The 15754-nt window shown below is 37.9% G+C and overlaps 1 protein-coding gene across 1 annotated transcript in view; it reads right to left on the reverse strand.

The window, feature by feature from the left end:
* The window catches only part of mtx1b (metaxin 1b), a 29398-nt gene extending 13644 nt beyond the window's left edge, over positions 1-15754 (reverse strand). Inside the window, exons 1-2 of the mRNA XM_036565925.1 lie at positions 15628-15754; positions 5958-6027 (exon numbers count right to left, since the gene is read on the reverse strand). Of these exons, the coding sequence (XP_036421818.1) occupies positions 5958-6027; positions 15628-15708 (151 nt within the window). The 5' untranslated portion in view covers positions 15709-15754. The remainder of the gene's footprint in view (positions 1-5957; positions 6028-15627) is intronic.

A 15754-nucleotide genomic window follows, 5' to 3' on the forward strand; every position in this document is an offset into this window, starting at 1 on the left:
GTCTGTAACTGTAGAACTACAAAGTGCACCTATATAGTAAGTGGAGCTGATAAAATGGACAATGAGTGTAGAAACAAGGAGGTGGTCAGAATGTTATGCCTGATTGGTGTATATATACATACTTTAAATTTATATACAGAGTTGGGCAAAATACTATAAATAAAAAAGTAACATTCGGAAAACGTTTAGATCACATTATCCATCCTCAGAAGGCATACTGAAAAACTCTGCTGTTAGAATTTTTACTTGATTCACACTGTTTGTTCCTGTTTTTCTGTTTTTCACATAATTCTTCTGTTATTTTATCACCAGAATGTAGTTTCAAAATTCTCAACATTTTTTTCATCACCCGTCCACCTTAGTCCACTGCTGCTCTCACAATCCCCCACTTATTTCACTAAGCAAACAATTTGTCATATCCCAATGATAAAATCAAACATTAGCAGAAAACGTCATAAATGTCATATTTAAGCATGTTCTCAGTACAGAATGTGTACTTGTTATCACTTGACCTCTTCAACTCCTTGAGACCACCGGTGGTTCCAAAACGCACTTCGTCATATTCTTCATAACTTTCATATTTCATAAGCTGCATTCAGAAGGTGGGGGTCGTATGAGAGCTGTAACTGTCTTCTCTCCAGTCAAATAGATGGGTGATCTAATTTTAGACCCTTATAATAAAAGAAGCTGAGCTCACAGTTTTTTTTTTCTACTGAAAGTCGACCCATTTTTCCACAAATCTGGGCTATAAACTATAAACAGACGGCGTCTCTTCAGTGATCTGCTCTGTAAAATTATTCTTATAAAATAATACAAAGAGCGTCTAAGATTTTTGGCTTTCAGCAGTAAATTGTAAGCATATAGCAATATGTGTGATCATAAAACATGTTCTGATAATTTAAGGGGAGGTTTTACAAAAAATAAATAAAAAATAAATAAAAATTGACATTTATTTCATGCAGTTACTGAATAATTTGCCTTACGATTTGGTCATGTGAATTCAGATGGACAAACCAAAATATACCCTGGAGAATAAGCAAATAAAATCAGTAAAGCATGCGATTTGACTGGGGGGGAGTGGGGTGGTCAAATGTTTGCATACATGTATTTATACATAATATGAAATACTGGCTTATCATGCAGTTTTTTTATGCTGGAGAAAGAAAAAAAAACAAATATATCTCATGAGAACATTTACATGAATATAAACAAACTGCTTTCAAAGCTGCGGCTGTAAATAATCAAACATAATTGTGTGCAGAGCTGCTGAAAGAGCTGTTAACAGGATCGAATCACTGGAGTGCAAAAATAAACACTCTCTCTAAAGGGTTAACAGAGTCAGGGAATGCTTGACCCCTTGACTCCTGGCCTCTTGACCTCTGACCCTTAAATGAAAGAGCAAACAGAGTAGTCTTTGGTTCTTTTACTTCAGCTCATTCGTTACATGTCCATTCAGCCTCCTCAGACCTCAACTATACGTGTCAATCATCACGATAATCACGGAAATAAAACAGCCCAAAGATATTGGAAAAAATAGAGTAAATAAAACAGAGAACAGGACATCAGGAAAGCTGCACATTAATTCATTAACATACTATTAACCTAGAGGTGGGCAATACGGCAAAAATACGACCACATTTCCAAAAAAGTTGGGACGCTGTGCAGAATGTAAATAAAAATAGAATGCAATGATATGCAAATCATGTAAACCATATATGTAAATACTACAAAGACAACAACATATCAAATGTTGAAACTGAGATATTTTATTGTTTTCTGAAAAATAAATGCCAATTTTGAATTTAATGCCAACAACACGTTCCAAAAAGTTGCAGTGGGGCCTGTTTACCACTGAGTTCATCACCTCTTCTTTAACAACACTCTGTAAGTGTTTGGGAACTGAGGAGACACTGCTGTAGTTTAAAAAGTGAAATGTTTTCTTATTTTTGTTTGATACAGGATTTCAGCTGCTCATCAGTTCAGGGGCTCATTATCGTATTTTTCATTTCATAATGCGCCAAATGTTTTCAGTGGTGACAGGTCTGGACTGCAGGCAGGTCAGTTTACCACCCGGACTCTTTTAATATGGAGCAATGCTGTTGTAATACATGCAGAATGTGGTTTTACACTGTCTTGCTGAAATAATCAAGGCCTTCCCTGAAAAAGACGTCGTCTGGACGGCAGCATATGTTGTCAAAACATGTATATATTGTTCAGCATTAATGGCGCCTTTACAGATGTGCACATCTCCCATGCCATGTGCACTAATGCCCCCCTATACCATCATGAATACTGGCTTTTGAACTGTGCGCTGATTGGTCTGTAGCCCGGAGGACACAGTGTCCATGATTTCCAAAAAGAATTTAAAATGTTGATTTGTCGGACCACAGGACACTTTCCCACTTCCCCTCAGTATATTTTAAATGAACTTAGGCCCAGAGAAGGTGGCAGCATTTCTGCATCCTGTTTATATATGGTTTCTTCTTTGCAATGAAGAGTTTTAACTTGCATTTGTGGATGCAGTGATGAACTGTTTTCACAGACAGTGGTTTCAGAAGTGTTTCTGAGCCCATGCAGTGATTTCCACTACAGAATCATGTCTGTTTTTAATGCAGTGCTGCCTGAGGGCCCAAAGATCACGGCCAGCAAATCCTGGTTTTTGGGCCTTGTCCCTTACATACAGAGATTTCTCCAGATTCTCTGAATCTTTTAATGTTATTATGTACCGTAGATGATGAAAAGCAAAAGTTCTCTGCCATTTTATGTTGAGAAACGTTATTCTTGAATTGCTGCACTATTTGATCGTGCAGTCTTTCACAGAGTGGTGATCCCCTCCTCATCTTTACTTCTGAAAGACTCCGCCTCTCTGAGATGCTTTATGATACCCAATCATGTTACTGACCTGTTGCCAATTAACCAACAGCTGTTTTTTTTTAAGCATTACACAACTTTTTTGGAACGTGTTGTTCGCATCAAATTCAAAATGTGCATATATTTTTCAAAAAACGATAAAATTTCTCAGTTTCAACATTTGATATGTTGTCTTTGAAGCATTTTCAATGAAATATAGTGTTTGAATGATTTTGTACATCGCTGCATTTTGTTTTTATTTACATTTTGCACAGCGTCCCAACTGTTTTGGAAATGAGGTTGTATTATATCACAATACTTTAAGAAGTTATCATATACGATAAGCATCTGGAAATTTCTTTTTTCTGAGATTTAATAAGTTGAAATAGACAAAATTCACTCTGTGATGCCACATATAAAAAGTATAATAATAATTATAATAACAATAATCATCATAATACCTACAACTTGATGATTTTTATTCAGTGATTTACAAACTGCACTATATCCAATTAAACAGGCCTAATTATGCTCGCTTTGTGATGTCATTAGTCAGCGTTTCATAAGTACTGACGATATCCACGATACGCTCAGAAAAGCAGACTATGGCATAATTTGTCACGATAACAATAAAATATCATTATCTTGCAGACCCTAACCTCAAAAAGTTTTCACGATAATGCATTGTAATATTTCTTTTTTCAGAAATCTGATTAAATTGGAACAAAGTAGTGTTACATTTAAAAAACTATTAAAAACCATGAAGACACAGATTTGTATTTAACATTTTCCACACTGTGCTGCTCTAAAGCCAATGAAAAGGCTTAATTATGGCCTCTTTGTAACCAAACATGCAGTTGGAAAGTGTTTTTGAGTACTGTTGATCCATATATGCTCAGAAAAGTATATTGTGACATAATGTATCATGATAATGACACATATTGTCATACTGCCCAGGCCTACATTGACCCCTCTATTCAAACTGAAGGTAAAGATGAAGCTCAACGCTCAGTGCAGTAATGTTTTGGTTCTGCACCGCAGACACAGGCAGCGTTATCATGAGTGCTTTATTGGCTCTACTTGTTTGTTGCACGTCTCTATTTACTATGATATGCTGTATATACAGTCATATCGCTGCTGTCAGAACAAAATCTTGTATCTCTATTTTTGTCGTTTTTCAGTTTCTGATATAATTTGAAAATGTCCGTTTCCCTTCACATTGTGTGTAAATTTCATGATGAATGGACCAAAAGAAACAGCCCAAAATGATTCGGAAAAAATTCTGGTTCCATTGACTTACATTAAAAGTAAAGTGTGTTTTTTCCTTCTCCTGTAAAGTTACCATGTTGGAGATCTGAGGTTTTGTTCTGAGAGCAGCGATATGCATGTTTGCATACCTCTGGTCAAATTCCACGCTGTGTTGATTTTGTAAGTGAAAAGAAAAAAAAATGAACACAACCTCTACAGAGACACACTTCTACACATTTAAATGCATGATCACTGTTTACTGAATTTAACATATTGGAAAAACTGAAACATAAAATGTTTCAAACGTTTTGGCAGTTTTTTATTTTACATTATTATATTTTACATAGTTCTATAATGTGTCAAATTCAACAAATAAATAGAAATTGTGCACTAAAATATACAAAATAAATGCCATATTAAAATGTGTTCTCGGAGGATGTGTAACTTATTGACACTTAAAAAAAAAAATCAAGAAAACATGGAATTTGACCAGGGAGCTACAAAAAAGTCAGAGAGCACCCCTCTTTTATTTCATTTCTAGGCTAAATGGCTATCACATACAAGTTATTCATTTTTCAGCATCAGGAAACAACTGAAAAAAAATAACAACAACAACTAAATAGAATATCAAGTTTTTCAGTATTCAGCGCGTCCATTCAGGACCGTATTCAGGAGACTCGCTTTCAGTTTGTCAAAGAAATCTGCCAGGATAATCTTCCACGCCTCCTTAGAAGCTGCTCTAACCTCTTATTCTCCAGGGTATATTTTGGTTTGTCCATCTGAATTCACATGACCAAATCGTAAGGCAAATTATTCAGTAACTGCATGAAATAAATGCAAATTTTTATTTATTTTTATTTTTTTTTTGGTGAAAGCTCCCCTCAATTTAACAGAACATGTGTTTTATGATCACACATATTGCTATACGCTTACAATTTACTGCTGAAAGCCAAAAATCTTAGACGCTCTTTGTATTATTTTATTAAAATAATGTTTACAGAGCAGATCAATGAAGAGTCACCATCTGTTTATAGTTTATAGCCCAGATTTGTGGAAAAATGGGTCGACTGTCAGCAGACAAAAAAAAAAAAACTGTGAGTTCAGCTTCTTTTATTATAAGGGTTTAAAATTACATCACCCATCTATTTGACTGGAAAGAAGACAGTTACAGCTCTCATACGACCCCCACCTTCTGAATGTAGCTTATGAAATATGAAAGTTATGAAGAATATGACGAAGTGCGTTTTGGAACCACCGGTGGTCTCAAGGAGTTAAAAAGGCTAATTAGATCCACCGGATTCCTCCTGAAGCTCCTGAAGATTCATCAACTCAATCAGGTGCTACATTAGGAGTTAAAGACCACTGATCGCCTTTTGGCCTGTTGTGTAAGATTCATTCTTAAACGCAACAACAACAATAAGGGGTTGGTCATTTGAGTGTCTACCTGAACCTATCCAAACATCTCGCTGCTCTCGGAACAAAACCTCGTATCTCCAAAATGGTAACTTTACAGGAGAAGGAAAAAACATACTTTACTTTTAATGTAAGTCAATGGAACCAGACTTTTTTCCAAGTCATTTTGGGTCGTTTCTTTTGGTCCATTCATCATGAACTTTACAAACAACGTAAAGGACAACAGACAATTTCAAATTCTGTGAAAAACAGAAAAAAGACAAAAATGGAGATACAAGGTTTTCTTCCGACAGCAGCGATATTCAAGGAATATTAAAAGATGTTTACATTCATTTGCACTTTTATATTTATTTATTAAACCGCACTATTTGTAAATCTTATTTATCTTATCCTAGCAAAAGAAAGCTGAGAAGAAGACGGTGAGTTAAAAAGCTCCACGCTCTCACCTGTTGGGCTCCTCCAGGGGTTGGTAATTTTGTGCACTTTGAGTGGAGCGCCTGCAAACTTTGCGTAGGCCTGAAAGAGAGAAAAACAGAAAGAGAGGCAAACTCAGTGAGGAGCACTTACAACTCAGTCGTCTTCCACAAACATGGCCTCTTATACCTTTTCAGATATTTTTATTATGATTTGCATTTTTTCACAAAGCTGTAAACCTCAGGGCCATTCTGGAGCATTTCAGAGCTTTGAGCTACATCCTTCTTGGATATAATAAAAATAATAACAACAATATTAATAATGGATTGTGCAGTTTAAGCAGTTCCCTGGTATTGCTAGTGTGTTTCTAGATGGTTGCTCCTGGTGGTTGTTAGGATGCTGCTAGTCCAGGAGTCGCAACCCAAATGTTAAGAAGAGCCATTTTGTCCTGTTTCAACAAAAATGAAACCACCTTGAGATCCACAACGTTTTATGTCTATTTTATTGAAGTTAACTTATTGAAATTAACGTGTTGCCATCTTGGCTGTAAATATGTCTCAGTCTGTGCTGATGTACTAGTATAAGCTAAAAATTACAATATAAATGAAAACACAGACTCACTTTGCTCTGCTTTAATCTTTAGCTCAGCTATAGCCGCTTTTCTCACATCTCCGGCAGGAAACTTTTCCACAAAAGTAGAACAGTATCTTGTAAAATGTCTCTTAACGTTTGACTTTTTAAGAGGCTGAAGTCGCTTCTCATTCGCCAGCTTCTTGTTTGAATTTTCCTGTTCCACCTTAAATGGTGCTTGAAGCGCTAGAATGTAACTGCTGTACCTTTTAAGGTGGAACGGGAAAATTCAAATTCAGCCTTGTGACTTTTTAGTGTTTGTCAGTTTCTCGTTGCAGATTAAACGTATCAGGAAACCAGCTGGAGTGATTATAAACGCAAATAAGTTCATTCATCTCCAAATTATCAAAGTTTGTTTTAAATTGTTCTCTCTTTGCCGTTTCGTTAGCTACTAGCTAGGCGAGACTGTTGTCTGCGTTGCTATGGTGACCAGCAGTCTGCGCTGATCTTCAGGGTTAAAGGGTGAATTAGCAGTTCTACATTAACTCCAGAGTTTAAGACCATTTATTGTTAAACTGTGTTGAACGATCAGCAGAGCTTTATTTTACTGTAAAGGAGGATTATTTTATTTTTACCTACAAATCAGATTCAGCTGTGGAGCTGAAACAGGGCAGTAAAAGAGCCGTATGTTGCCGACCTCTGAGCAACTTCTCAAATCAAATTAATGCCAATTACAAATTTAGACTCATCCATCCATAAAACCTTAGCCAACAGCTAAGATGTACAGTTCTGGTGTTACAGTGCAAATTCTTTTCTTTCTTGTCCGTCTCCTTTTCTCAGTGAGGTTCTTCTTGAACAGCTACACATCCTTTCAGACCCACAGCGCTGAGTTGTCTTCTCACAGTGGAAGGATGGACAGAAACACCTGTGGATGTTTTCAGATCTGAAGCAACTTGATGTTCTCCTCTCTCTCAAAGATGAAAGCTTTAAGTGCTGTTTATCTGATGGGGCAGTTTTGGGGTCAAACAGGTCTTCCAGGTGGTTGTTAGGAGCCCCAATTTCTCTGTGGCTTTTAATCATTTTTTTGAATTCTGCTTTTGGAACCTCTGATTTTTATACAGTACTGAGTATAGAGGACCTTTAAGGCAAGTGAAGCTTACGCGTACGCACTATGTGGCACTACGTGTATCAAAACTCATTTGCAAACGCCTGATGTTCTCTGAAGATCTGACTGTAAGTGCTTGAACACAGAGTTAATCCCAGCTTGTGCGCTTTCAGTTTCCTCAGAGGAATTTTTGCAGAGGAACAAGAAGGAACGAGAGGGTTTGGGGTACAACACACCCACTCTTTTAAACCAGTCAGGAAAATACCATTAAGAAGATCAGACAGCTCCCCCTCTGTGAATTCCACTGTGGTCTGGGGCTCTCTGCTCCACAACTGGGAACATACTGAGCTCACAATAAATCTCTGCGTTTTTTTTCCAAGTTTACGGCATATTAACAGAGTCATATTTCACAGGCCGACCATAATAACATGCCTTTAAAAACAGCATCACACAGATTCTTTATTACTTCATTAAGAAGGGGAACTAAACAGGAAAACAGATCCTGTTTAGATCACTGGCCACAGCAGCCTGAGTGACCGTCTCACATGTTATGCACCGATCAGGCATAACATTATGACCACCTCCTTGTTTCTACACTCATTGTCCATTTTATCAGCTCCACTTACTATATAGGTGCACTTTGTAGTTCTACAGTTACAGACTGTAGTCCATCTGTTTCTCTGATACTTTGTTAGCCCCCTTTTACCCTGTTCTTCAGTGGTCAGGACCCCCATGGACCCTTACAGAGCAGGTACTATTTGGGTGGTGGATCATTCTCAGCACTGCAGTAACACTGACGTGGTGGTGGTGTGTTAGTGTGTGTTGTGCTGGTCTGAGTGGATCAGACACAGCAGTGCTGCTGGAGTTTTTAAGCAATGTGTCCACTCACTGTCCACTCTATTAGACACTCCTACCTTGTCAGTCCACCTTGTAGATGTAAAGTCAGAGACGATAGCTCATCTGCTGCTGCACAGTTTGTGTTGGTCATCCTCTAGTCCTTCATCAGTGGTCACAGGACGCTGCTCACAGGACGCTGTTGGCTGGATATTTTTGGTTGGTGGACTATTCTCAGTCCAGCAGTGACACTGAGGTGTTTAAAAACTCCAGCAGCACTGCTGTGTCTGATCCACTCAGACCAGCGCAACACACACTAACACACCCCCACCACGTCAGTCCATTTTACGCCCATTTTTACTATTTGACTTCTTTTTAAATTCTCCATTTTTCAACTGATTGTTAAAATAATTAGTAGATTGCTTACTGATGCGAGAACACTAAAGAGGTCTGAAGTTACGTAATTATCACTTGACTTATTTTAAAGCTGCACTATATAAGATTTGTTTTTGTTAAAACTAAAAGCAGCACTACTGATTCAGACGGGAAAAAAATGCTTCAAAAAGAAGATCCGGTTCAATGTTTAGGTCTCAAACAATCTCAAAATCAACGTTATTCTGTTGAAGATATGAAGATGATAGTAGATAATTCACTCACATCCTCAGAGACCCATCCTTCACCAAGTTTAGACTGAGTTCTCTTTGAACTCTCTTTCAGTTATCAGATTAATCCCCTTGGGGAAGGGGGCCAAGGCACAACCCACGTTACGAACTGTTCTTCCACACGTCGCATGCAATTACACATTTCTACCAGAGAGGTCTCCAAATCCCAAAAAATAACATAGTGGAGCTTTAAACTTTATATACAAAGAAGTTAACTACATAAATTTAATCACATAAACACAGAATTAATTACATATGTATTTAATGGATTACATTTACATTCTGTATGGGCAGGTTTGAGTCTGCACTTACCACTTTATTCTGTTTGCTTCAATGCCAAAAAATGACAAAAATCGCAAAAATGTAAACAACTTTTTTCTTTCTGCAAAACAAGACAACTTTCCATCAAATTCAAATCATAGTAAAGTATCTTCTCTTCTACTTACAAACACTAATGTGGTCAGGATTGAAAGTTCAGAATCCTTTTCACACCATTTCTCCATCTGTGTCAAAAATACTTCATACAAAATTACAGCAAGCTTTCGTTGTTGCTGGAGACAACTGGGGATCTCTGGATGGTCAAGTCAAGATCATCCACTATGCATTCACCTACTTTTGTGAGGACTCACAGAATGCTGAAGTCGTCGGAAAAGCCTCGTATACGCCTCAGAGAATGTCTCATTCTGTGGTTTTAGTAACTGATGCCCTTGCCTGTGTGTTCCTGGAACGTCATGTAACCGTATAGGCTTATTAAAGCCAAACATACAGTAACACCTACATGCAAAAGGATTACTTTTGTTCATTCAACGCTTCGGTGACCAGAAACCAAACGGAAACCAAACAGCAGTCCAAGTCTATTTTCCGCTGCCGGCGCTGACCCTCAGACGGAGCTCTAAATGGGAAAGCTAGTCATGCAGGAAGACGCCGCACGGTACGAACCATTTTGTGGTTCATATTATCTTACACATTCAAAGAAATCCAGCCAGGCCTGAAAGGCTCTGCTCAGTGAGGAACAGGGCCCTCTACGGGTTACAGCTTCAGCTTCAGTAATTACAGACTCGCTCCCACGTCTGCTGACAGAATCCTCCCTCTGAACGACTGCAGCTCTGCTCACTCATAGAGATTGGAAACTACTCACTACCAGCAAATGTACCCTCATCTGAAATAATGAGTTACATATTTTCTGCCTGAGACGAGATTCAAAAACACTGTCTTCATTTCCATGTCCTCTTTCCAGCAAGACCAGCAAAAGACAGGAGTGATATGTGCATTAAAAAGACACTTTACAGGTGAATTCCGATGTGTGAGTGAAACAAACAGAAGACAGGACATTCTGGAGGAACACTATCTATTCAATATGGTCACCTGGAGTCGGAAACCACATGACAGCACTTAATAATTTAATGAACCTAATAGATTAAATATGACTCTGGAGTTCAGCTTTAAAGCCACACTATGTAAAATGTTTTGTTTAAAAAATGAAAGAAACAGGATTACTGGAGAATGGCTCGGCTCTGAATCACCTTGTAAAGCTTAAAATATTCATTAAAAAACTTCTAAAACGTCCATAAATGTTCTTCTGCCACAACTTGCTTGCAGTTACATGTTTCTACCAGAGAGGTCTCCAAATCCCCAAAACTGATTATAATTTTCACATAAAGATTACAGGATTATAAGGATTTTGTCACAATCTAAGTCAAAATATTCAACACGAAGGAGTATATGATGCTCTCTAATGCAATTACATATCAATATTTTACGAATACATCTTCGTATTTTATATCTTGTTTGGGTCCTCAAGAAAATGAAAATTGTTATCAGCAGAGTGGGTATGAAACACTGTCCAAATCAGCAGTCGGCAACATGTGGCTCTTTCACTGTCCTGTTGTGGCTCCACAGCAGAATTAGATTTGTAGGTAAAAATAAAATAATCATCCTTTACAGTAAAATAAAGCTCTGCTGATCGTTCAACACAGTTTAACAGTAAATGGTCTTAAACTCTGGAGTTAATGTAGAACTGCTGATTCACCCTTTAACCCTGAAGATCAGCGCAGACTGCTGGTCACCATAGCAACGCAGACAACAGTCTCGCCTAAGTAGTAGCTAACGAAACGGCAAAGAGAGAGATTTAAGACAAACTTTGATAATTTGGAGATGAATGAACGTATTTGTGTTTATAATCACTCCAGCTGGTTTCCTGATACGTTTAATCTGCAACGAGAAACTGACAAACACTAAAAAGTCACAAGGCTGACGTCAGTTTCTCATTCGCCAGTTTCTTGTTTGAATTTTCCCGTTCCACCTTAAATGGTGCAGCAGTTACATTCTGGCGCCTCAGGCACCATTTAAGGTGGAACAGGAAAATTCGAACAAGAAGCTGGCGAATGAGAAGCGACTTCAGCCTCGTAAAAACTCAAAAAAACAATGACAGACATTTTCCAAGAATTGATTTTCCTGTTCTACTTTTGGAAAAGTTTCCTGCTGGAGATGCGAGAAAAGCAGCTATAGCTGAGCTAAAGCTTAAAGCAGAGCAAAGTGAGTCTGCGTTTTTGTCTATATTTTTACCCTATACTAGTCCCTCAGCACATACTGAGACATATTTACAGCCAAGACGGTAAAATGGACATAAAGTGTTGTGGCTCGCAAGGTGGTCTGATTTTTGTTGAAAGGACAAAATGGCTCTTCTTAACATTTGGGTTGCGACCCCTGGGCTAAAGCTGTCACACATTATGGTCTAATTGGCCTAAAGTCTTGGTTAATATGCTTTTTAAGGGTAACTGTGAAAATAATATATAAATTTGTGTTTATGGTCTCCATAACAACAAGGAAAAACATCAACACGTTCGAAAGAAAGCGAGACAGATGCTCTATTTAAGTCTGACCACGTTTGTGTAATAAATGGGGATCAAGTCCAAAGCTTTAAGCAACGCAAAACGAAAAATTCTGCGTAACAAAAGATTCACAGACACGTGCAGTGAAATCCCTTCAGGAGCCGCGGAGCTCGCTGATCCAAAAACAACAGTCAAACGAGACGGGATCGCTGCTCTCGCGGTGAACACAGCGCTTCCTGCTCAGACGCAGGAGCCTGTCCACTACTGACTGCAGAGGACAGGATCTGTACTGTGGAATAAATAATTGACAAGTCTATGCGATCAAATATAATCTCGCGCATATACTGTGCTTCTTAGTGGAGATCTACACATTGTTGTATTAAATATATTGCAGTCTTTGGCGTGTTAAAACTACAATATGTGATATGCTGGTTGTATCTGAAATAACAGTTTGCTGAGAAACAAAAACAGCCTGCATGATATGTTTGTTATCTGTCACATGGATGTGCACTGGGACTAACCGTAATCATTTGTCTTGCACTTATAAGACTATTTATAATATTCGTCTGGTTTTATGTACCAAAAACAGTCATAATTCCTTTTTAGATGACCATTTTCCAACCTGTCTTTATCCCTTAGAGCTAAACAGGCCATCTTCACGACTGTTTCTGTATGTTTTAATACTTTATTCTAACGCTGTTTGTTATCCGGTGTCGACCAGAGGAGGATGGGTTCCACTTTTGAGTCTTGGTTCCTCTCAGTGTTTCTTCCTCTTGCTCTCAGGGAGATTTTCCTTGCCACTGTCACCACTGCCGACGCTAATGGGGGCTTGGACCGAGATTTTTCTGTAAAGCTGCTTTGTGACAACACCTGTTGTAAAAAGCGCTACATAAATAAACTTTGACTTGACTGTATCTTAATGCACATGTAAATGTGGGCCTACCTGTGTACGTCTACATGTACATATTTAGGTTTTTGTACTGTTTTTTTGCATAATTCAGTGTGTGAGGTGTAAACAGAGTGATTCAGAGTGGTTTGGTGTCAAATGGTTCAGATTTCTTTACAGTGGTGGTGATAGGAACCAGGGGTCGCCATGACTACAACACAAATATAGACATTTTATTTACTATCCAGAACCACCAGTGAACCTACACGAGTCTTCTGAGTTTATATGGAATGTTGATGATGGGAAAATAGTGGAAAATCTGAAATAATAAGTTTTCTTTGGGGACTTTACCTCACAGCACCCTGCATGTATCCCCCCCACCGTGAACAGATTTTTAAAAAGTATATTTTTAAGGCCAAAATCTTCAAAAAGTATCATGTCTCAGTCATCAGGCAGTGTCTTCATAACCATTTCTTGTAATAACTTTTTGTGAGGGAGCTTTTAGAGGTGGACGTCTGGTTCCTATCACCACCACTGTGAACGATTCTGACTCAGTAAGTTTCTCTAGAACAGAGCGTTTCACACCAAACCACTCTGAACGACTCTGATTAAAATGTTTAAACTTTCTATTTAAATTCTGAAAAACAGGTGGAGTTCTCCTGTAAAAGCTCAGTGGCAGGTTGGTGTGAACAAACAGGAAGCAGTACTGTTGTTTCTGTCAATCACACAGTGAACAAGAGCCACTAGGAGTGCTTGTTTTGTGTGTGAAGAGCTCTTTGTGGTCTCCTCTCTCTCTCTTCCCCATGAGTACTGATGAGTAAATGGACAACCTGTTTAGACAGCTGTGCTGGACAGACACATAGTCCACTCACAGTCTCAGCCTTTCTCACATAGACCAGATCAATACTGCAGCAAGCATCAAGTAAAGAAAAGATATCATAAACAAAATTATGCAAAAGGCACAACTATGCTTTTCAAAAAAATGATATATATGTTTTTTTATAGTTCCTTTTTTTGCCCATTAGTTTGGTTTTATTCTACGTGACTCTTTCAAGCATGTTTTTGGATTTTCTATCCTAAAATAGTTATATATTTTAATTATAATGAAATATAACTTGTAACTGTATGTTTGTCTCATTAGACTCTCAAACTCAATTCACAAAATAAAATGTACTGGCACATGTTTTCAGGAAGGGCTGGGCAGTATGACAATATTTATCATTATCATGATAAATTACACCACCAGAGGTCACAATATGCTTCTCTGAGCGTACCTTGGATATCATCAGTACTTAAAAACACTTCCCAACTGCATATATGATTACAAAAAGAGCATAATTAGTCCTTTTGTCTTGGATTTACTGCAGCACAGCATATGAACTGTTAAATATTAATCATTAAATTAACTGTTTTAATAGCATTTTTATACGTGGCACTTTTGTCTGTTCTATCTCATCAAATGTCATAAAAAAGGAAATACCTTGATTTAGTATATCGTGGAAACTTCTTTAAATTCAGGTATACATTTAGACAAGGCTGTTTGACACAAGACAGAACTTACTCTTATGTGTGCTATTAATGTGAACGCTATTATGAGTGTCATACTTAATAAAGCTAATATAATTTAAATATGAGTATATACAACATACATATCCACCTCTGCCAAATAAAGGTAAAAATAGCATGTTTACATATAAGTTTTCATATGAGCAATATCATTAAGTGTATAGCAATTACAAAACACAATATAGCTGTAAATGTAAGCTTGTGTTTATGTCTGTAAAATATAACATGATTTTGGAGAGCTTAACCTTCGACTCAGTGCTCTTATATTCTGGTTTGTCCATCTGAATTTACATAACCAAATCGTAAGGCAAATTATTCAGTAACTGCATGAAATAAATGTACATTTTTATTTATTTATTTATTTTTTGCAAAAGCTCCCCTCAATTTAACAGAAAATGTGTTTTATGATCATAAACATATTGCTAAATGCTTACAATTTACTGCTGAAAGCCAAAAATCTTAGACGCTCTTTGTATTATTTTATTAAAATATTTTTTACAGAGCAGATCACTGAAGAGACGCCATCTGTTTATAGTTTATAGCCCAGATTTGTGGAAAAACGGGTCGACTTTCAGTAGAAAAAAAATTGCGAGTTCAGCTTCTTTTATTATAAGGGTTTAAAATTAGATCACCCATGTCAACCCATATCTACCTACCTCTGCCAAATAAAGGGAAAATAGCATTTTTACATATGAGACTTTCATAATAACAATATTATTAAGTGTATAACGGTTACACAACACAATATAGCTGTAAATGATTGTGTTTATGTCTGTAAAATATAACCTGATCAATTAATTCTGGGCAGTTTGGCTAATTTTTATTTTGGAGAGCTTAACCTTCGACTCAGCGCTCTTAAAGCTATACGCGCTTCCTCTGCTATCTGTCAGCCTTCTTGCAGGCGGTGCATCATGGGAGTTGTAGTTTTTTGCCAGGCCCACTGAGCGCTAAGTCCGCTGAAACGTCTCACTAAAGAAACTACAAAATAAAAAAAAAGTTAAACTCGTGCCGAAATCACGCCTGCTATTAACCGAAGCGAACTCGGTCCGTGTGTTATTTAAACACGAGCACTTAAACGCGGCGTGAGGCACCAGAATGTAACTGCTGCACCATTTAAGGTGGAACGGGATAATTCAACAAGCAGCCGGCGGGAATGTGTCCGTCTCTGTTTAAATACGGCTCCGTGTTCAAACAGACAGACGGATTCAATGCAGCAGCTTCATCTCTCCGCGCTCAGTCTGTTCTTACCAGCACAGTGAGACAGTCCACATCCACAGAGGGTAGACCATGATCTCCTCTCCAGCAGTACAGCTCCATGGGCGCCGCCATGTCTGTCAGGCAGGGAGGCCGTTCCCCGGAAGCGCGTCACATGTTC

This window comes from Colossoma macropomum, unplaced genomic scaffold (genome assembly GCF_904425465.1).
Source record: "Colossoma macropomum unplaced genomic scaffold, Colossoma_macropomum, whole genome shotgun sequence".
In the NCBI taxonomy this organism is placed as follows: domain Eukaryota; kingdom Metazoa; phylum Chordata; class Actinopteri; order Characiformes; family Serrasalmidae; genus Colossoma; species Colossoma macropomum.